The sequence below is a fragment of the Simochromis diagramma genome, unplaced genomic scaffold (genome assembly GCF_900408965.1).
Source record: "Simochromis diagramma unplaced genomic scaffold, fSimDia1.1 OVJJ01000176.1, whole genome shotgun sequence".
Lineage (NCBI taxonomy): Eukaryota > Metazoa > Chordata > Actinopteri > Cichliformes > Cichlidae > Simochromis > Simochromis diagramma.
This window is the reverse complement of record NW_024386892.1, coordinates 3,814,801-3,838,023: the sequence shown is the minus strand read 5'-3', so window position 1 is coordinate 3,838,023 and position 23,223 is coordinate 3,814,801. Positions and strand designations below refer to the sequence as shown.

Sequence of the window (23,223 nt, the reverse complement as noted above, 5' to 3'; positions counted from 1 at the left end):
ATGTTGACCCTTCCACTGGGGTTACTGGTGTAGTAACATCCACCAGCGCCCTGTTTTCGTCTCTTGCCCACCGATGCCGTCTTGTTCCAGTAGCCCACTTCTCATCAGGGCGTCCTGGTTCCTCAACACCTGACACAGACCTCGGGCAACGTCTGAGCTGGTATGGCTTCATATTTATGTCTCTCGCTGATGTCCGAGGTGGGCTTGGTTAGCGTGGAGGGTCTAGCCTATTGGGAGTCAAACCTACGACTCCCGTTCCAAAGGTGTGTAGACCAAGAAAGGACTTGGTCTGAATAGAGTCTGTGTGTGAGTGTCCTGAGTGATGAGGGTTACTGAGACCGTGGCTCAGATTGGTGAGGTGCGTGGGCAGGGGTGAGATGTGGGGGGATAGTGGTTGTTAACAGTCCATCTGGCGATGGCCTCCAGCGGTGGGAGAGGCCAGTGATGTTCAGAGTGGAGTTAATGACCCTCTGTGCAGCCTTCATCTTCTCAGTCGTGTCCCCTAAGTACCAAACACCAGGCAGGTGTTGTCACTGCTGATTTCAAAGGATCTGATCAGTTTACAGGAGGACACCTGCCCATCATTACTGTTTGTAGTTTTTAATGGACTACATGTTCCATGAGCTCCTCAGCTGGTGGTGAGATTTTCCTTTAAAAAGCTCAGGAGGACGACATGACCATGTGGTGAGGAGGCGGACGGAGACGCTGCAGAGCTCTTCTGTTAAAGGGACATTTCTGAGCTCGAGTCTCTCAGGATGTCTGCTGATGACTCAGCCGGAAGCAATCTGGTGTCGGTGGACTTTGAAATCTTCGGTCACGTCCAGGGTCTGTATGTTTAACTCCCTTTTCTTCCTCTGCTTCTTAGACCTGTTGGCCTCTGAGAGCCTGTAAAACGATCCACTGCTGCTTAATTTAGGAACAAGCTGGGCTGGCCTCACTTTCACTTCTTAGAGCCTCATGAATGCCACCAACTTCACAAAAGCCCAAACAGACCACCCCTGTTAGGCTGTGTAAACAAGAAAATGCACAAAACAAAAATGTGACTTTTGGAAACAAGCTGTTAAAAAATAGCAGCTACTAATTCAGACTTTCTTTTCTCTCCTTCTTACTTTGACAGGCGTCTGCTTCCGAATGGTGAGTTTTCCTTTGAGCTCTCTTTTTGCTGCGATCACCTACCTGCTGCTTCCAAAAACCAAATCCCATCCTCACCAAACCCACAGCTCAGTTCGAGGCTCAGTCTGCACAGAAACGTAGCTTTTTCTATGCATCTTGGCCTTTTGCACACATGTAAGCGGTGTCTCGATCATCCAGGTAAGGAAATCCCAACAAGCTGATTCTGTTCATCTGGACGTTTTCAGTGGGAGAAGCATTACGTCATCATACAGGTGACTTCTCCAGTCTCAGCTGACTGCAGGTGTCCAGCCTTACGTTTGCACAGTAACTGAAAGCAGCCCGCTGACTAACAAGCGGCTGTGAGGTCAGTTTTTTCACCATAAATATGCTGTCGTGACCATTGATCCATGACCGTGACACTTCGCATATTAATTTACACAACTGGCGACACGATCAGGTGTGGATTTCACAAAACTCAACAGGCTACAGTGGGGAAAAAAATCCCAGTGAAAGCATTGAAATAAAACAACCTGCTTTAGCTCCTCCCCCTTTATGTCAACTCTAACCAGCTGTTTTTATTGGCTGCCCCTTCGTTTATGACTAAAAGCATGCTGGATATCGTTCCTCTGTGGAGATAAACCAATAAACTAGAAGGATTATCCAACACACAAAACAGACATTAAGTATATACAATTTTTTTTAATACATTATTTTATTGACTTAATGTTTTTATGTCCCACATCAATCTTTGTTTAACATCCAGGTTGAAGGATCTTATTAACTCCTTTCTTCCCGTCACCAGTACACAGAGAAGGAGGGTCTGCGGCTCGGGCTGGTCGGCTGGGTGAAGAACACCTACAAAGGGACGGTGGTGGGACAGGTGCAGGGTCCGGCTGACATGGTGGAGGAGATGTGAGTGCACACTGACACGCCACAGCAGGCTCTGGTGCAACTCTCACTGCAAAGTGCTGCGGTGATACTCTTTTTCAGCCACTAGATGGCGACCTTTGCCTTCACAACACAACGGTTACCTGCTTCAGGTCTGTTCTGTCGTTCAGAGCAGCAGATCTGCAGGCACCGACGCTTTGGTTCAGGAGATTTATGAGCAGTTTAAAGAGTTCTTGTTCTCATGCAGGTGAATTGTTAAATATTAAATACATGCGACCACACTGCGGGTTCTTCAAGCAGAGCTACAGGATTTATATCTGCTCCCTTTGGTGATGTTTCTGCCTTTGTTTTTCCAGTTGAACACTAGAAACTCTGAGTTCCCAGCTGTCAGTGAATGCAGCGTAATGGTATCAGATCTGGAACTGAAGCCGGGCTCGGTTTGTTTTGAACGTCCCATCCTCTCCGGGGGGAGTGATGTCACCGGGTGGGGACGTCCGATTTAGATGACATCACCACCTCAAGGGATCTGCTGATGCTCCTTGACATCTCACACACACACACACACACACACACACACACACACACACACACACACACACACACACACCAATAACTTAAATCTTGTTTGTTTTTGGCTCCTTGCAGGGCCAGGCGGGCGGGGTCCCCAGAGGAAGAAATGGCACAAAAACAGATTTCATTTCAAGCTTCAGCATAAATTTTAGGAGCTGGACGCTTCAGCCTGAACACAGAAACAACTGCAGGCATTAAATGTGTTTACAGGCTGGTTACACACATGAGGAACTGTGATTGGCTGTATTACAACAAAAGCACATCTAACAGTCAATAAGACTGTAAAGGGTCAGGGTTAATACAGTTCACACACACACAGCTTCTCTCCGTTGTATATCGACTATTATTTCCATGTTAACACACTTGCTTTCACGTCCTTCCTGTCGACTCCACTTTCACCACGACCTCACTTCCTGCCGGGCCTGTGAAACAGGATCCAGCTGTTCCTCCGGGCGTGCACGAGGAACAGGAGGGAAATAAGGAAAGATGAGGAAAGGAGAGCAATGCAAACGTTAGGCTGTGTGGAGTATGGAGAGCGAAGGCTGGCGGTGGGAGGTGAAGCAGTGGGTGGTTTCTATTTATTCCTCTGGGAGCAGAAAAATTCCCAGAGCCGAGCTGATGAAAGTGAAGGAATGGAAACAAAGAAAGAGGCGGGAACATCCTGACGTTAAACTACAAACGCTTTGCAGTTTGCTGAATTAAAACACTGGATAACAGCGTTAGTTGTGGGAAATATGGGATTTAATCCAAATGAATGGAAAATTTATGTGTAATCAAAATATGTTACTGGGGCAAATGTGGCACTGATTTAAAGGAGCAAACCCGCGGCTCCCACCCACATGTTGGCTGTTACTGTAGAAAGTATGTCTTAGTTTAGCTTGTGGAGTGTGTGTCGGGGTGTGTGTCCTGGGAGCCAGGAGCTTGGTGGTGTTTGTGGACACTGGAAAGTCTGCTCCACGTTTTTCCACATAGAAATTCCTCAAACTGTTAGAAGTGACCAAGAGAGCCGGGAAGGTGTCGTATCTTAAGTTGGCAATAAAAAGTTTAATTACACGAGAGGAGCTGCCTAACGCGCAACCACGGACCCAACAGTGGGGAAAAGCAGCCTGAGCTTCAGCCTGAGGTTACAGCACGTTCACGGAGCTCATTATCAGAAACTTCCACTGTAACAGGAGATGTTTGACAGGAAATAAGGAAAAGCAGAATAGACCCACATTAGGGAGTCATTCGTTGTATTCAAGGCTACCTGTAGTTAGAAAAATACATTTAACTTATAGGCGCTGTAAAACCCTTCCAGGTCTCTTTACATTGGTTATAATCAGGTCGATGAACATGTTGTGGTTTTGTCACAAACCTGTAAAGAGAGTTATTTGGCTCGGATCAGCAGCAGCGTGTGCTGCTGACTTCCTGTTAGCATTGTGTGGAATATACCGTACATGAGGACAAGGTCACTGTAGCCAACATAAACTAAAGACCAAAGCTAGACGATGAAACAGATCTGGGGTCACTGAAGCAGAAGTGATAATATTTGTGTCATTTCAAAAACAATCAAATAAAAGAGCGCATGCAGGCGAGTGCGGTCGCAGCAACGATGCTCTGGCAGAGAAGAGTTGCAGCTTCCACACAGCTGATTAACAGGCCGGTGCAGGACTGCTCAAAGGGAGAAACTCCACCCAGGGGCGGAGCAGCAGAAAGGACTACACCTGCGACTCCACTTGAGGCTTCACCACAAGGAAAATGTTTAAAGAAAAACCTGATGTCAGCCAGACGCCGCACCACGTCGTGTGCCGCTTCTTCTCCAGTTTTCAGTCTTGAGTTCTAACTTCCTGTCTCTTCCTCCTGCACGTCTGCCTCTCCATGTTTCGTTATTGCTTCTCACGTCTGATTTCAGGAATCATTTATCTCTCGTGTGTAGCCGTACCTGCCCTCCTGGCTCATCTTCTGTGATTATTATCACCTGTGCCTTGGTTTCCCAGCTGTGTCCACTTCCCCTGATTGCTCCTGTGTACATGCAGCACTGTCATCCCCTCATCGCTGGTCATCGTGTTCTTGCATCGCGGGATTAGTTTTCCGTTTACCTCCATCTTCTTGCAAGTTGGGTCCTAATTCAACACTTCATGGCATTAATGATTATAATAATGATTAGATTTGGGGGGGAGAAACACAACTTAATGGAACCATTTTTAGTCTCTCCGTGTGGTAAACTGCAGCACAGCTGGCTGCACAGCTGGTCTGATGAGGCTTTGTGTATTTGCATATCAAGATTGAGGACGTCTGATGAGTGTGAGTCAAACACCTTCACTATGTTACCTGTTAGAGAGATCACAGATCCCCGACAAACACCAAGACCTAAACTAACAGTGAAAGTGATAAAAAAATAAACTTAGAGTAAAAGCTAAACTGTAATAACTCGCTGCATGAGACCTTTGGGTGGTCGTGCACAGGGTCAGTGCTGACAGAAACGATGCACTTATGATGTAATAACTGGAAATATCTTGCTTAGGGCGGAGCTTTTGACATAGATGGAGTCCTCGCGAGTGTCGAAGTGCAGCTGTGCGTGAGCGGATCAGAGAGAAATGGCAGCAGATTAGAAACCAGCAAACATCCAGCTGCTGGAGAATTAGTGCTAAGCTGTGTGTGTGTGTGTGTGTGTGTGTGTGTGTGTGTGTGTGTGTGTGTGTGTGTGTGTGTGTGTGTGGACAGTAGAGTAGTGGGTCATGGAGCAGATCGGTCCACTGTAGACAGAGTTTGGCAATAAAGCAAAACTAGGACAGCCACTCTTTCTCTCTCTCTCTCTCTCCCCATCCCCACTCTTGTTCTCATGCTCGCTCGCCCGCTGTCTTTGGCCCGCCTTCAGTCGGTGCAGCTACATGGACGTGACCCTGATCCCCTGCAATCTCCTCTAATCTACACACGCCTGCACTCGACCAAACGCTCAGAGAGCTGCTGCACAGCAAACTCCCAGCGTTATGTAAAACCAGAGGAATGTTTTTATTTACCCATCATGCCTTTGGTCGTCCAGATGCAGGCCTGACCCCCAGTCGGCTGGTGGGGCCTTCTTTTCTGGTTTTGAACGTTTATGTCCCTCGAGCAGTGAGGTCAGGAACATCGGTTTCAGGACTCTGCATTTTGAACTCACAACTTTATGGTTTTGGCCGTCAGCATGTTGGTGTTTGGAGCCGGACGTGACCGTATTTGGACGAGAGGTTGGCGTGCTAAGTTACCAGCTAAGAGTAGCTGCAGTAGTTACCAGGTGGCATCCATAGACTGTATATAGGAGCATCACACAGACACTGAAGTCAGCCAATCAGTGCTCAGTAAGAACCAAATAAAATCCTAAAACTTCCCTCAGCAAAACCAGAGCTCAGCCTTCTCGGACGGTCGGTTAGTGCAGTGAACCTAACAGCAGCTCTGAAAGGCAGACAGTTTTACATCAGAGTCTGTGATTAAAAGCAACTGGATCCACGACTAGTTCCAGTGTTTACTGGACTTGAATGAAGAGCTTTCTGTGGACCGACTGAACTCTGGCAGCAAGTCACCATCAGCTGCCGTCTCTGTGAAAGCCATTCCATATCTGCCTGTAGGACACGCTGTAGAAGCTGCTGTAAGCAGCTCACAGTTGCTCTGCAAGCCACTTTGCAGCCCAACTCCACCCCAGTTCTTCCTCTTCTTGTTTTTTTCTCACTGAATCGCCATGATGCCTTTTCCTTTCTGGACAGTGGTGTTGATGCTGCTATCAAAGCTGAATATAAGTGTCTGCAGACATAAATAATCTTTTATTGGTTGATGCAGGTCTCAACCAGACTGATCCTGAAGGAAATGTAAAAATGTCACGAACCTCAGGGAACCTTTGGCAAGTTTAAGTAAGAATCTTTGAAAGCAACCACAGAAGAGTCGTCCGTGACCGATGACCCACCACTAAGCTGTGATCATCGGCCGTCACAGTAAAAACAAAAGTCTCTTTTCTGTCTGCAGTGCGTGTAGGACTTAGACCCGTGTACCATAAACCTGAACTCATTTCTGCATTCTCTTCTTTCTCATTGGGTCCTTTACAGGAAGGTGTGGCTGAGCAAAGAAGGAAGTCCCACCAGCCGGATCACCAGAGCCTCCTTCACCAACCAGAGGTCGATCGACAAGCTGGAGCTCTCCGGCTTCAAGACTCGCTTCTGACCAGTGAAGCAAAGATCCTGCAAACAGCTTCTCCACCGTCCCCTGGAAGAGGTCAGAGGTCAACGATGCTCCTACAGATTCAATGAATGAAGACTTTGGACGTCATGAAACCACTGCTGCTGGTTTATTCAGAGGGTGACTGAGAATTTATTTATAGTTTTTAATAAGTTGGATGTTGGCTTTGTGTCTCCATCTGTACAGCAAGCACCTAAAAACACTGGAACCATCAAAGCCTGATTTGTATGAATTAAATATCTTCCATCGTCTTTACTTCTCGATGACGTTCATTATCGACTGTGGCCTCTACATTAAGTTGTGTTGAGCGGTTTCCACACGGGCTAAGATAAACTTTCAGGCTACGATCGAAGGCCTTTAAACTAAGACGCAAAAGGTTTTGTGAGACGTGTGTTATTAATGGATTTGCATCGTACACCACTGCGTGATGTAAACAAACACGCCCCTGCAGTGATGTCATTACATAACAGCACATCACCTGATACGATTACCTGCCATCTGATCCAATTAAATCACAGCGAGAGGCTCCCGGATCGGCAGCAACAATGCCCTGAGGCAGCGGGAGCCCCAGAGCAGCCGTCACCGCAGCAACGGCCAATCAGAGCCAGCGAGATGTGAAAATAAAAACAGCTGAATGGTCCTTTAAAGGCTGCGTTCATCAGGAAATATCTGCAGTTACAGATGCACACCACGCTGTGCGTGTGTGTGCTTAGAGAGCAAATCTCCATGGATACACTGTTGGACGTGGACGCTTGTTGTCATGCCAACCTGCCCTGAGACCTTACACACAAACACACACGATAAAGACAATTGGAGATTAGAGAGGAGGAGGTGTTCGTGTTTTATGAGGATCTTAATTCTCCTCAGAGCCTGTGCACATGTAAACACTTTGTTAAGCACACCTAGCTACAGTCATGCACATCTCATACACGTTAGAGCAGAGAGCAGAGATGTGGTGCTCAAAAACCCTGAATTCAAAGACGCTGCTGTCATTATGTTTGGTGACCACTGAAAATAAAGATAATTCAGATAAGCATCTGTACTTTTGAGCGTTTCCTGGCCCACATGTGACACGACGGGTTTAACAGGCGTGATGAAGGTACCGTGTCGCCCAGACGCACCTGTCATCGACTAACCGTGACTCTGTCAAACACTCAGTGTGAGCTGGTCGAAGACCTTGGCTGTTCACGGCCAGTTTTATGCCCCGATGAACGGCAGCACATGCTGAAGTGATGTCACATCTGCTTTGCACCGTCAGCAGCTCAGAGGAGCTAAAAACAAGTCCTGGACATCAGCAGTGGACTTGAGTCACCTCCCTGTCACGACTGAGAGCACAGGCAGACGTCAGGTCCCCGTGGACCTGACATCTGCAGCAGCTGTCCTCCTCCACCCACCTCCAACCTTCTCTCATTCTTCCTGCTACAACAAATAATAACACAGCCGCCCCCACACTCAGTGAGGTGCCATGAGAGAGAGAGAGAGAGGGCCAGCCCACCCACACTCTTCAGTCTCTGTGGAAATGCTGGAAAAAATCCACCAGCCTTGACCTGCTCTTCCTCCTCCTCTTCCTCTCCCAGCAACCAGCTTGGCATCCCATAGTGTTCACCATGGAAACGCCACTCTGTCTGCAAAGAGAAAGAAAGAAAAGTCGTCTCCTCGCCTTCTTTCTCTCGTGTATCCTCTCCTCTTCTCCTTTCCTCGGCTTTGTTTATCCATCTTCTCCCTTTAAATCTGCCCAGCGCTCAAACTGCCCACACACTCGGTGCTATTCATCACACACACACACACACACACACACACACACACACACACACACACACACACACACACACACACACACACACACACACCTGAGTGGGTGCTGACAGCCAGCTGTTACTAAGCAACATGTTGAAGTTGAGTGCAACTTTGCAGTGAAAGAAATGCTGACATTTCGCACAAACAGCATCTTCTGTTCTCCTCAGGGAGGCAGGAAACAAACAGCCAATCAGCGACCTAGTTGTGACCATCAGACACGGTTTTACCGTCACGCTGTCGACCGACGACGAGGCACAAACATGTTTTTGCAGCCAGCTGACTCACAGCTTGAAATGAAGTAACTGACTCTGATCTGCCTGCAGTTCCTCTGGTGTCCACTGGAGGCATCAGCAGTGAGTCAGTCCCCATAGACTCCCATGTTAAACAGTTCATCTGGACGTAAACGTGAGATAAAAGCAAAGGACGCTTATTTCTGGGTCTGTGAAATTTCTCTAAGAAGTTACTTTTCTCAGTAGATTAAGCTGTGATGTAACTCGTTTCTTTTTCATGGAATTAATCTTGTGTCGCCTGTCCATGATATCACTGATGGAATAAATGAGAGTTTATCCACTCAGATGTAACGACAGGAAGTGAATGAGCAGCAGGCAGAAAACAGGGAGTGACTTCAGAGCTCTGCAGCAGCTGCTGCACGACGGGGAATTACCTCCACGACCTCTGACCTTCTCCTCAAATATGGCTGTGGTCTGTTAGACATTTCTACACGGTGTCTGGTATCTGAGTGATAATCCCACACACACACACACACAGTGAGCAGCCTGTTGTGTTCATATCTTTGTTAGGGCCAGTTTGAGTTGTAGACCTTGAGACTGCAGGAGTTTAGTGTAGACATCTGTAAACGAGACCAAACACTGTGTGTGCTGCTGCTTGAGGAACCTGTGATGTGGCCTCTCACTCTATAAACCGATGTGTCAGATGACCACAAAGGCAAAAAACATCTATAAAGAGACACAAAAGATCCACAGATGGATTGAAAATGTGCACAGCGAGGACTGCAGCAGAGGGCTCCAAGGCTCATTTTCTCTGATGTCCACTCCAACGTGAATCCGTCCCAACAGACTCCCAGAAATAAACATGTTTACAGCGTTTCCCACTTCATAACCACTGCACAGGGGTGATTAACCCTGACAGGCAGCTGTAGCTCGTGACTACCTGTTAGACTTTAGCTCAGTTCCTTTAAGTCTCTGAACTGGACGTCTTGTTCTGCAGAAATGAGTAACAAGAAGTTATTTTACTCATTTCTCAAGAGAACTGGAAAAGCTCTGTGTGGATAAATGACAAGCTCCCTGGATAGAGTATCTGAACACTGAAACCCAGGTTTGATCTTTGCTGCTTGCAGCTGTTGGTGGGAGTTTTTCCTCTGGTAAGGCAAGTAGAAACAATGAGATAATTAAGAATCACAAAGAGAAATAGTGTGGTGTCCAAGATGAGTGACACCATCAAAACTAACAAAAGAAACCTACACAACCACCAAAGAGCCCACTGTAACACACTGAGGATGAGGCATCTTTACTTATTGTCTCGTAATCAGCACAAAACAAACTGTTAGGGATCACGAGTCCCGTCCGGCTTCATGCTTTACTCTCCTAGAGCAGCTTTGCATGACTCAGTCCAAAACCATATGTGTGGAGCTTATTCTACGTTTTAGCTCCTCCCCTTTAAGCTTCCTTTCTTTTGATTGACTGCCCCTCTTAAAAAGAACGTTTGAAAAGCAGGTGGGCGGGGCTTTTATCCCCTCAGATCTAAGAGCAGAAAACACTGTGATGACCTGAGAGTTTCATCAGCCTGAGCTCACTGGGACTTCTCTTACCTGCAGTGGCGTCATCATTAGAAACTATGGTCATGTTTGACGTGAACATCGATCAGTGGAAGAGTTATATGACTTTCATGTTTCCCTTTTAAAGCTCCTCTTTCTGTGTCCTGAGCTCAGAGTCACTGAATAAAAAGCTTGAAGTTATCTTTCTCCTGCAGGGTGATTTACAGAGTCAGTGGACAAATGGAGCTCTGATCTGATGATTCATCGAGTGGGAGGTTTATTATGACCAGTGCTGCCAGGACACAGAGCCTGAGGTCTGTTTCTGCTGGACACACAGGGAGGATGTGGGGGGTAGATGATGGAGATAAGATCAGGGTCACCCAGACTGAGCCCAACGGGAGGCTCAGCTGAGTATTTCTAACTGCATCTTTCATATTTTGCTGCTCAGTGATGTTACACCTCCAACTTTTTGCATTTTGGCATCACTCAGTCTCTGCAGACTCTCCCTCCTCTCCCTCCTCCCTGCCTGACTCTCCGCCCCTCACTCTTACTTTGGGAGATAGGGGCGCTTCTTATAAACTCAACCGCAGCACAGACGGGCGGAGACGTTCTGGTGCTGTAACCTGGAGCCTAAACATGCACTGTCACTTTGATGAGGAGGATACAGCCTCCGGAGAACTGCAGGGAAAAAGTATCGATACGTTTTTTTGTCCACTGCAGAGGACGTCATGGTAAATGGTAAATGGCCTGTATTTGTATAGCGCTTTACTAGTCCCTAAGGACCCCAAAGCACTTCACACTACATTCAGTCATCCACCCATTCACACACACATTCACACACTGGTGATGGCAGCTACGTTGTAGCCACAGCTGCCCTGGGGCGCACTGACATCAGGCTGGTCTCCGAGGACAGTCCTGTTTTTGATTGTAAACACACACACATTATTATTTTACATCAAAATCTTTTATTATGAATGTAATCTGTCTATGTGTATGCGTACAAAGTAACTATACAGTTAATGAAAAATGTAAATGTTTACCAGTGATGGAAGAAAAGACTGAATGTTTTGGTTTTATGATGCAGAAAATGTGTAAAATCAAGTTAAATCCAGTCAAAAAGGCATTAAATGAAAAAACAAATCACAAATTAAATGTTTTAGAAGTCTGAATATTTACACACCGACTGTACAAATTATAACTGATCTGTCGCATAAACATTTGTCATGCAACATGTGCCTGAGTTTTGTTTACTGTTTAGTCATATTTTTAACCTATATAAGGCTGTATGGTAATTTGTAATGTATGAGTTACATAAAAGACAATTTGCATACACTGGTGGTAAACTTTTAATGTTTTCTACACCATCTAAAATGATAAATGATAAAAACAGTCTTTGACACAAATGTTAAAAAAGACAAAAAAGAGACAAAAACAGTGAAGAAAACAAAAGTATTTTTGAATTCGAGAGGAAAGGATGGAAATTATGTTTCTATTTATGAAGAGTTTTAATGAAACTTTCATTTGTTCCACATTCAGTCACCTGACAACACGATGTGTGTCGCTTCCATTAAAGACAACAGTTACATTAAAATGATAGCAGCATGGTGGCACAGCGGTTAGCACAAAGGTCCTGGGTTCAAATCCAGCTGTCTGTGAGTGTAACTGGCACATGGGGTGAAATATATATTTTTATTAGTTATCTCAGGGAAACTGAGGAGTCTGAACATTCAAGAAAAGCTTTTTGAACCATATATTTAACTGGCTTTTAAAAATTGTTTTCTATCTTACTTAATACTTAATATATATCTTAAATTAAAAACAAAGCTCAAACAAAATAGATGCGAAAGGAAGCAATATTAAAATTATCCAGTAAAGTCAATCTCAAATTCAACATGGCAGAATAAACAGACAGAAAATGTGTTATTAAATTTGTCTCGCCCCTCCCTGAGCCTGCTTCTGTCGGAGGTTTCTTCCTGTTAAAAGAGAGTTTTTTCTTCCCACTATCGCCAAGTGCCTGCTCACAGGGCCGAGTGTGGTTGTCGGGGGTTACCGTACAGTATAAAGCGCTGTGCGGTTTGATTTGATCGTACATGAACACAGTGAGTGTAGGCGGTGGGGATCTGTCAGTGTAATTACTTTAGTTTGCTTAGTAATATTTATGAGACTGCTGAGGATGACGTTACTAAAGCAAGAATCGTCATATAGCAGGGTCAGTGCCCCGGCGGGGTGTCCCGGTGTTTGAACCGAGCGCACCGTGCGCTGCAGTCCAGGCCGGGCTGAAGCGGAGGGCGGGGGGAGGAGGAAGAGGAGGAGGAGGAGGAGGATTGGTGGATTTCAGGACTGTGCTTCTGCGCTCTTCGTGCTCCGAGCTCTCAGCAGCCCGTCCGTCCTTCGCTCCGAGCGGGACTCCACTGCGCTTCCGTCGGTCTCCAGGTGAGTGCAGCCCCGGTCTGCCTCTCTCGGGTTAACCTCCACAGCTGCGGGCTGTTGGTGCAAAGACGAGCCGGGCAGCGACGTCTTCTCCCCGTGTGTCTGTGCGCCCCCCTCCCCCCGCCATGTTCTCCATCGTGGCGTTGAACTTGTGCATGGTGCGCAGGAGCTGCTGCTGGTGGAGGAGGAGGTGGTTGTTTTGGTGAAAGTCTGCAGCTCTCACGGATCAGTCGGAGCTGATGGAGGGTTTGTTTGTCCCCGCTCTCCTGATGGATGATGATGATGATGATGGTGGTGCAGGCGTGGTCGACCTCAGAGCAAACAAACAGCAGGACGTTCCCACAGCTTCTCTGGAGTGACCTTCTCTGTACTCCGTCCCTCTGTCCCGCCCAGCGCCGCTGCTCTCCCCTCACAGCTCATCGTTGCGTCTTAATAATTCAGATGTCTGCAGATATTTCTGCTGTTTTCGTCTCACGTGTCGCGAGCTGTTTCTGTGCAGGAGTGTGACGTGTTTCTAACGTTGCGGGCTTAAATGAAGTTCGGGGACGTGGAGGTGTTTCTGCGTGGACTGCTGCTGTTTGCGCAGACCCTGTTTGAAGCAATTATGTAATCAGATACAGGCCGAGTGCTGCTTTCTCTCCTCCTAATCTTTTCGTTCCCTGATCTGTCCTCACTGCTTCTCCTCACCCTGCTTTCTCCTCCTCCTCCCCTGCTTCTCCTCACCCTTATCTTCATCCTCCCCCACCTATCTCCTCATTTCTCTGATGCAGCAACTGGGAAACATTTGGCAACTTGTTGACCGGAGCCTTTATAATATCACAGTGAGGTGTGGAGCAGTTGTCAGGCTGCTGCTGCTTTAACAACCAGCTGCAGTGAAACCAGAGATGGAGATTTGCACCTTTTCAGCCTAAATCTGCTGTTTCAGGGATAAAAATTATTGCTTTTCATACTTTGTTCCCACTGGGAGGCTCAAGGACGCCGCCGTGTTGGCAGTAAAAAGTTAATCTCCAACCCTAAAATCTTTTAAAAGATTCAAACATGAACTAAAAAAAAATGTTGAATCACGCAGCCAGAGTTTTCCTTTCTGGCGCGTAAGTAAGATCGTAATCCTCACAGTTAACCGATGCTCGAGGAAAAGCATATTTCACACTGACGTGATTTCCTCCAGTCAGTTCTAGTGCCAACATTTCCCAGATCCCTTCCTCAGCTGGAAAACCTTCCTCTGGAACGCCCTGCTGGGCTTGTGACCCGGCTCTGGATAAGCAAAAGGAAACTGATAGATGTTTGGATGACTTCCACTGAGGATGACCAGTTTTTTATTTCACTCCCTTTAAAATACCACGGGGGGTGTGGGGATCCTGGAGGACCGCCTATGATCAAAATGTAACATTTAAACCACTTAAAAATCTGACAAGTTTATAGTAAATGTACTTTTTATAAAGACGATTCACCAGAGTATTCTCTCCACGTTTTATATTGTGTTAGACCAGCTTTGCATGAGTGTCAGTTCAGAATAATCCTACTTTATCTTGCACTTAAAGCCATTTTAGCACTGATTTTTCACTTTACACAAACTCTCCTGATTGGCTGCCTCTTGATTTGAACAGCAGAGGAGGTGGGGCTTCTTTGTTTGGGAGAGCCATATTAGGCATATCCTGTCTCTGTGATGTCACACAGATCCAAGAATGGGGGGAAAAAAACCCCCAAAAAACGGTGAAACTGAGAGCTTAAGCAGGCTCAGCTCATTATTAGGGACTTTGGTCATGTTTGATATGAACAGGACATGAAGACAAGCAGAGTTCAGCTGTGATGGGAACAGTTAAACAGACTTTTAGTGTGAACTAAATTTTTGTGATTTTGCTTTTTTCGTTATGGAAATTTTGCCCATTGTGAAGTTTGAGAAATGTTTCTGCGTATATGATAAAAATCCGCCGGTCTAAGGTTGGTGTACCCTGCTGGGCCGGTCTAGTTTGGGCCGCCTGGCTGGTTTCCAACTAAAAGCCTCATAAGTGAGCGAATAAACAAGCCGATCCCTGATTTTTAACTTTTAAGCGACTGAATTTGTTTCTGGATATTAAGAATCTCCCATTTTTAGCCAGTTTTTGTGATGCTTCTGTTCTGCCTGTGTGCTCGACCCAGACACCACCCTCAGCTCAGACACAGCCCCACAGCTGATCGTGCGCTTTGTGTGAGCGAAAAAGGTAAAAGGTGATGGGAATAGGGCTGCCACGATTAGTCGACTATCAAAATCGTTGACGACTGATTTAATAGTCGACGCGTCGTTTGAAGCTTTGTAAGATCCCAAAAGACGCAGGAATAAGTAGCAGGATTTAAGAGTGTAATAACGGACTGAAACAGAAGATGGCAGCACTGCATGTACAAGGATGCCAGCTGCCGTTAAACCCCGAAGAAGAAGAAGCTGTGTCCCAGAATTCATAGCGCGGCCCAGCTCAGTTTCCAACAATGGCGGCAGCTAGTTAGTTTTAATGTTACTCTTGTTATTCTTTTTGGGTCACAAAATAAACGTTTAACATATTTTCAGGCGAGAATGTAGCTGTGTAAACCTCAAATATCGGCTCAGTTTATCAAGACACCGCATATTTTCAAAAGCGCTCCGACGTTTTCGGAGACGTCTGTTACCCACCAGCTCGATAGCTAGCCGGGAGCTAGGTCACTAGAGCCGTGAGAACACCGGACTCCCGGCAAATCGTTTTCAAACCCACCGCCGTCTTTCGCTACTCAGGTTAAACATGATATATGAGTCACTTAGATAACTTAAAAATGTTATTGTTTGGCTTTTTTAGTATTTTATTTGTTCCTGAGTAAATCGGTTTGGCTGAGATTAAAGTTATAGTTTTTACACAGCTGAATAAACGTCAAGCAGACAGCTGATTATCAGAAGTGTGAGATGCTCGAGAATTTACTCCGGTGTCCTGTTATATTTTAGATAGCAAGGAGTTTATTAAACTTCACCGAAACAATCTGCAGATTTCATTAAACTTTAATAAACGATCATCTTGTCTTTATTTTTAGTTAGCACAGACCTGAAACACTTAAAGCTGTAAGCTAGTGATAGTTATATAAGAGCAGATGCTGCTGGTGCAATAAGCTGTACGTTTAACGTCCAATGGATGATGATCTGATTAGTCGACTATCAAAATAGTCGTTTGTGGCAGCCCTACATGGGATAGAAAGAAAGTGGTGGTGAAAGCAGGTTCTGCCGCGTCCTCGTGGTCAGAGCTCAGGTGGCTCTGAGACCTTTAAATGAAGTGAAGCTGGTAACGAGGGGAAGTCCTCGCTTGGTTTGTTTCTTGGTTCGATCCGCTTGGATGTTTTAACGGTCTGCAGGGACACTTTCAGTGGATCGATGCTCCTGATGGAGATCCGACGATGCTTCTGGGTGCGTTTTGGCTCCTCCGCTGATGCCTCTGAGGCAGTGTGGGCGGCGGTGATGATGCGGGTTTCGGCGTCACGCGGCGGGGGGATCCGAGCTGTAAGTCATCAGCTCTGCTGCAGCGTCCGAGTCCCACGCTTCCAGCTCCATCAATATTAAACAGTTGTGTCTTCAGCTCGCTGCGTTGTAGGAGCACGACTGCATAACAGGCGAAGCGAAAACGCTACGAGGTGGCGTCAGCAGAACTTCCTTTAAATGTTTGGCTCATGAATGGAGGCACCGGTGGTGAGTTCAGCGGGTTTGTGTTGACTTTGTCTTTGAACGCACAGCACTTCCTGTTTGTCTTTGCCGTTGTGTCAGAGCGCCGATGTGAGCCCGAGCGGTCTGTGCGTCCTCCTGTTGTCTCTGCTCACCAAACAAAAACCTCTTCATGTTTAAGCAAAGGAAACGAAACCGTTTCCAATCCTGGAGCTTTTAGTTTGAGGCCTGGTTTTTGTATTCAAACATTTTCCCGTTTCCTCGACTTGCTGACCTGTGATCGTCTCAGGGTTTTGAACCCGTGCATGATGATGCTGACGTGGACGTTCTGGTTAAATGTGGAAAACTTTGTGTTCATCATCATGAACCAGCAGCTGAGACTGGAGTACACGATGGCTTTAAACATGCCTTTAGATTTGGATCAGACTTTATAAAGTAAACGTCTGTTGGATTCACATTGAAGCATAAACTCATAGGAAACTGTCCACAAAAGCATTTCTCACTTCTTAATGTGCACTTTTGATAACTTCACTTAAGCCGCTGTTATTCGTGCGGTCGAACGCGTCCGCCTCAGACCGCCTTTGGTCTGAATCGTCACGTTTTGTGGCCTCCGTCCCTCCTGCTGTCGTTCCTTCTCCGAGCTCCTTCCTGTAAACAGATCCGAGTGTTTCTGTCTTCGTTAGTGCAGAACGGAGTTGACAGAGTGCGTCTCAGACGTCGGGTTGTTTGCATAGCGAGGACAGAGGGACGCCGCTCCAACTTCATTGTCGCCAGATGAAGGAGGAGGAGCCTGCGGTCATGTGATCTGAATCTGAAGCATAAATGCAGGAGAACGAGGTGTTTGGTCAGGATTTTGGTCCTGAGCGGGTGAATGTTTACAGACGGGGATCATTAGGAATCGTGTTTATGGCAGATTATTTGCAGCATGTTTGATCGTCTCCTGCTGTTCAGACGATTTCAGTTTGTTGAATATTTTATGCCGTGTCACTCGTTTCCTCCCAGAGACATTCATAATATCAGAAAAGTCCGATTCATTGAATTCAGGATGTGTTTCTCTGTAAAAAGCTCAGAAATATCAACTCTTTGTATTCAGGAAATATGAAATCTGGCTGATGTTTGGTCTGAATTTTGCCAAAGTCGTTGGCCCTTTAAAAAGAAGTAACGACCTCCATCGCAGGATGTTTCATTCCAAAGACGGCGAGGAAGCGCGTGACGAGATGAAGGAGGTGCGTTTATGGGAAACGTGGAAACGGCACGCACGCCATCTTTTTAAATGTCGACGTGTTTTCTGGGATTGGTCATTAGGTTGATTTGCTGGTTTGGATGTAACGAGGAAACGCCTCCTTCCTGTTCTGCATTACAGCGCCAAACATCAGCAGTGACATGCTGTCCAAAGCTTAGAGTTCAAATCTGCTCTCTGGTTGGTGCAGATCCATGCATCATAAATCTGCCCACATCCTTTAATGCTCAGCCGATCTGCTGTAGTGCAGAGCAGCAGGAGTATCGATGAAACTAGGTTCCTTTAAGAGCAAAGAGGTGAGCTTTATTTTAGGAAACGAGGCCAGTCATCCTTCCTCTCTGTCTTCACCACACTTACCTGTATGCATCCTTTCCTTCTTATCCTTCCTTCTTACCTTGCATTTTTCTGCTTCTCCTTAAGAGCTTAAACTGCACCTTCTTCACTGAAGCAGTGCAGTGTCAGAGATTCACGACTCTGAGGCTTAAACTTGAAGCTGATAGAGTTTCAGATGGGTGTGGAGAAAACTCGATTTGATGCTGTGAGGAAGGATGCGTGGGAGAGGAGGGAGCTGCATGAAAACCAGGAGGGAGGTGGTCCTGAGGGAGGAGAACGAGGGGGAGGAGAACAGGAGGTGGTGAGGAGAGCGGCGTCAAACGCGACACACCGTGTTTGTGTTCATAGTCAAAGCTAACGCTGCGTGACCTCAGCAGGAAACAAGGCGAGAACAAGTAATCAGATTACTGAAATAAAGTGGACTGAGTTAAAATGAAGTGACGTGATTGGCAGTGGGGATGGGAGCAGGTGATGATGATGAAGGAGGACAGGAATTAAACATACCAGCTGTAAAAACTGAAAGCAGAGGAGAACGAGGAGGGACGCAGGAATGTTCTGGAAAGTGTCCCGCAGATAGGAAGTGGAGCAGTTGGACAGAGGGAGGAGGAGGAGGAGGAGGGTCTGTTTCCCAGCGGCGAAGCTTCAACTAAGTATAGAAAGTCTGTGAGAGCGGCGCTCACCTTCACCACGGCGCCGCAGATTTTAAAGCTTGGGTCTAAAAGTCTGGTTTAATTTAGTCGGACGCTTCGGAGCGTTCGCTGTGCTGCACACGGGCGCAGTCTCACCTGCAGACACGGAGCAGGTGGAGGTGGAGCTGCAACACAGAAGTCAGGTGAAGCTGTTTGCATAAAAACATTTTTAAAAAATCAAAGCGTTTAGTTGATGTAAAGTGAGGACTGTGGGTTTATTAGAACGTCTCATTAATGCAAACTTAGAGAAAGATTTATTCAATGTGAAATACTTTAATGTATTTAAATGTGTTTATAAAAACAAAAAACTGAATAATTCCAGTTTTGATTTAAGAGCATAAAGCGTTGAAAATAAAATGTTTGTGTGCAGCTTTAAAGTTTCAAATCTTTTAGTCAATGTAAAGTAGAGATTTTAAAGTTTTTCAAATGAACGTGTTGAATAAAAGTTCTTAAAATTCAGGTTTTATAATGTTTAACATAAAGTGAAAGCTCTTGAATTTTCTATTGAATGTTAAACATCTTTTTAAGATTATGTGCAGTTTAACACTAAGTAAAGCAGGTAATTAAAAGTCTACAAAGTCTTTTAAATCCAATTTTAAAACGATGTCGTCTAAGGAAATCTCTTTAAACCGAGCTTGTGGAATGTTTTTGGGAAACTTTTACTAAAGTGCAACTTTTAAATGCAGTGCACATTAAACTTTTAAGAATTTACAGAAACTTTATTTTATAATTAAAGCTTTTAGTTTTTAAAATAATGATTGTATTTAAAAAAATATATTTTAAATTTCTTTTTAAGTAAAATCTTGTTCTTAAGTTTAAAGTCTTTATCAAATCTTTACGTGTTGTAAACATTTTAAAGTCTTTCATAGTTTTTAGTTTGTTTAAAGATTACTGATAGTAATCTACATGCAACGTCTACGGTTAATGTAACGCTTTGAAAGTGACGTCTTACTAAAGTGACGTCTGCGTAGAGAAATGTTTCCATTTAAAAGCTCAGGTTTTAAACTGTTGCCATGTGAATCCTGAGAGCAGGAACAGGAAGTCCTCACAATAACCAGATTCTTTATCTTCACATGACAGATGCAAAAATCATTAACTGAAAACAGACGTTTATATAAGAGCATCTGTAAAGCAGACAGACCCGAGCTTTAGTTTCAGTGCGACGCTCGAGTGTGATCGAACCCGAGCATCAACGCTGTGATTCCATATTCATATACGGATTTTACTTGTGGGGGTGGGGGGGGCTTACATGGAGCAGTCTGACCCCAGCGGGGGTCAAACACACATGAAACTCGGTGTGATGAAAGATGTTTGGATTAAAGCGTCTCTGCCTTCTTCTAATCTCGGCTCGGTTGGTCCTTCACTTCCTCCCGAGGCTCCGGGATTTGTTGGGATCTGAAATGAAGTTTTTAAAAGGTGACAGAAGCCAAAGCTGCTCGGCTCATAAATGTCGAAGTAAATTTCCATCCAAGATTAAAAAAGGAAAAACGCGCAAGCTGAGATCTCATGAATAAAATATGTGGAGAGGAGCGTTTATGAAGAGCCTGCGCTGATGTGCAGCAGCAATATTTTCCATTTCTGTGCTTCCAAAAAGCTCGTCAGTTTATTCCTGATACACGAGGAGACGGAAAAATAAAAGTGCGTAAACGTAAAACATCTGATTTTGAGCTTCGGCTCTGATCTGTCACGCTGCAGTTTCTCTGCCGGCTAATTGGTTTCACAGGCGTGTGATGAGACGGCGGAAAGGTGAGGAGGCGAGCAGCAGAGAGCAGGTTAAAGGACTGACGCCAGCTGCGCTGTCTGCAGAGACCAACGAAGAAGAAAAAGTGGCTACGAACGGGTTTTCAGCCCCGACAGTGTCAGAGTTGCAGAGCTCGTACAAAACCTCAGCACGGCTGAGCGAGCGACAGAGGGGAAATCTGCTCAGCTCGTCCAATCAGAGCACTGCTGAGCACGAGCTTAGTCCGTTAACCTGCAGCGTCGCTTTGAGACGTCGTTTTCATGGCTCACATGGGTGCGAATTAATGCAAGCGAGCGACTTGGCCCGGCACAGAGTGGGGAAAATCTCACCACGTTAATTATTTGTCATAATAGTCAAACAATAAGTCAAAGCACTGACGCTTTCAAGTTTAAAGGATCGTTTTCATTCCTTAGTGAGAAAATTTAAGGCTAATTTAGTTTTAGTAACAGAGTCACAGATGAGCTGTTTTTGTCTTCGCTGCAGATGAAAGTTGAGCTTTTTATTCATTGTTGGTTTTCCTTTCATGTTAAATGGAGGCTTTTCCCATTTATTCCACTTAAATGCACCTCGGAGAGGAAGAGGAGGAGCAGCTCAGTGCCCTTCATCTTCCTCTCTGGAGATAAAACATGAGGAAGAGCTGCTCAAAGTTGGTGTAATGAGGAAGACTCTGAAACCACCTCCTGCTTTTGTGTAGCTGCTGTGTTTGAGCTTTCAGGGCCACCGTAGACGTAGCAGAATACAACAGGTTAGTGTTTGAGAGGCTGTGATTAACGTCATGACCATTCATTGTGTGTGTGTGTGTGTGTGTGTGTGTGTGTGTGTTCCATGTAACAGTTTGAGAGGAAATACCCCCCACACACACACTCGCACACACACTCTCATGCACTTTGCACTGACCTTCAGCAGGACTCCATTTAATTTGATTTCCATGTAGCCAAAGGCGTTCCTCTCTCTCACTCACACACACACACACACACATTCCTATTAAATGAAATGTTCACTGTAAGGCCTCCAGATGTTTTCAGGCTGCACACTAACCTGACATCTGCAGAGTGTGTGTGTGTGTGTCTCTGAGGTTTGTTGAAGTTGCCGGTTCAAATCCCGGGATGTTCTTGGTGGTGGATGGAGTCTAAGTTGCTCGGCGTCATGGGAAATGAGTGTGAGTGGTGTGTAAATGTCTTTTTTTGTGGGTGTGTGTAAATATAAACGCTGTGAATGCATCGTGTGCACACCCTGAGGCAGCGCTGCGAGGGCGGGGTCGGCCTGCAGACGCCGACAGGAAATGAGCGATTAGGCGAAAGTGGAACGCCGCCTTCCTCCGGGCTGAAGCTCTGCAGACTCTCTGCTGTCATGTGATCTGCGTGAACTTGCACTTTATCCTTCGCTCCCCAGCCTGTGACCGAACGGCACATCAGATCTGCAGTTCCACACGCTGGGCGAGCGAGTAAACCACTGTGGAGCCGCCCCCAGTACTCCCAGCACTCCCAGCACTCCCAACACAAATCATCTGTTAAACTGCGGCTGGTTAATTTACTCGTGTTAGTTCCGTCTACACAGGAGTGAAAGAAAGCTGAGGCGTTGTTTCTGTGCTAGCTCTGAGGAGCTTTCTGTAACCTCAGCCACTGTGATGGGCTGAGATTCGCCACAGACTTCGAAGGCCGAGGAAACGTACCATCTAAAGCTTTTAAAACGCTCAGCTGCAGCGAAGCTGCTTGATTAATGTCTCCTCTCACACTTTTCAAAGTAAAAGCTCATCTCACACATAATAAAATGTTTTTATGACTCAAATTCCACTTTTTTCATACTAATTGTTTTCCATGGAATCTCTTTGTACACCAACTAAAGCACAGACATGTTACTGAAATAAAATCTCACATGCACATTCACCACACACACGTAATGTAATGCATGACATCATCAGGGCTTGTGTTACAGCTCCACCCGGGTGATGAGAAGGGTGTAGGTCAGTGATGTAAGCCTTTTTATTGCCATAGCAACATCAGAGGGAGGAAAAAAAGGCAAGCGAGTAGATTTGATCTCAGTTTCCAGGAATTGTCCATCCTGATGGTGTGTGTGTGTGTGTGTGTGTGTGAGAGACTTCTGGCCACGCCGAGGCCAGAAAATGTGACGACATTAATTCTGTTGAAAACACACAGATCTCTCAGCGCTTCACATTTTTAGACGCGTTGAAACTCAAAAAAACAAACCTCAGAAAAACAATTTAAGCTGGACCAAAGTGGGCGGGGTAATAGCGGCGTAGCATAGACACAGCTGGAGAGGGTTGTGTCGATGCTACGTGGAGAGCAGAATGGAAGTTTGCATGTTTTACTGCAGTTTGTTGGTAACAGGTCAGTTATTAGTTACAAAGTAACCGTTTTGTGATATTTTAGCTATTTGTAGTTTTTGTAGTTTCAAATATTTTTACACAAAATAATGAAATAATAATTCTACAAACATGATGTTTAGATTTTAGTCTAACCATATTATGTCACCCCCTGACAAAGAGGCCACGCCCATAATATTCCGAGGGGCCCATTGCGGGGGGGCGGTATGAAAAGAGAAAAGAATAAAAAAAGAGCGCTTGGACACTGCTAGCATCATGGACAGGTTTTTGACTGGGGGGCCACAGAAACGCAAAGCAGGAGACGAAGCATCGCTGAATGTGTTTCCAAACCACCTTCATTCTAAGCCAAAGACTAGAAAATATGGTGACGCAAATCTGCCCTTTAGTTTCACCTGCACGAGTGCCGAGGTATATGGACGTGTGTGATGATTTATTCTCCTTGTACAACAAAAGGGGGCCTAGCAAAA

General features: G+C 45.7%; 2 protein-coding genes across 3 annotated transcripts in view; both read left to right on the top strand.

Annotated features, from left to right (window-relative positions):
* The first annotated feature begins 646 nt into the window (after nt 1–646).
* Nucleotides 647–7,011, top strand: LOC120734886 (acylphosphatase-2-like). Of its 2 annotated transcripts, none has more exons than XM_040033992.1 (4): nt 647–829; nt 1,118–1,134; nt 1,916–2,025; nt 6,627–7,011. In XM_040033992.1, exons 1-4 carry the CDS (start codon nt 766–768, stop codon nt 6,739–6,741), a joined length of 306 nt encoding a protein of 101 aa, XP_039889926.1. In that variant the 5' UTR covers nt 647–765; the 3' UTR covers nt 6,742–7,011. The 2 variants fall into 2 exon arrangements, with proteins under 2 accessions (XP_039889926.1, XP_039889924.1); XM_040033990.1 differs by having other exon boundaries at nt 650–825.
* Nucleotides 7,012–12,636: 5,625 nt separating this feature from the next.
* LOC120734885 (spectrin beta chain, non-erythrocytic 1) overlaps nt 12,637–23,223 on the top strand; it is a 97,900-nt gene continuing 87,313 nt past the window's right edge. Inside the window, exon 1 of the mRNA XM_040033988.1 lies at nt 12,637–12,760. The gene's annotated coding sequence lies outside the window, so the exon portion shown is untranslated. The remainder of the gene's footprint in view (nt 12,761–23,223) is intronic.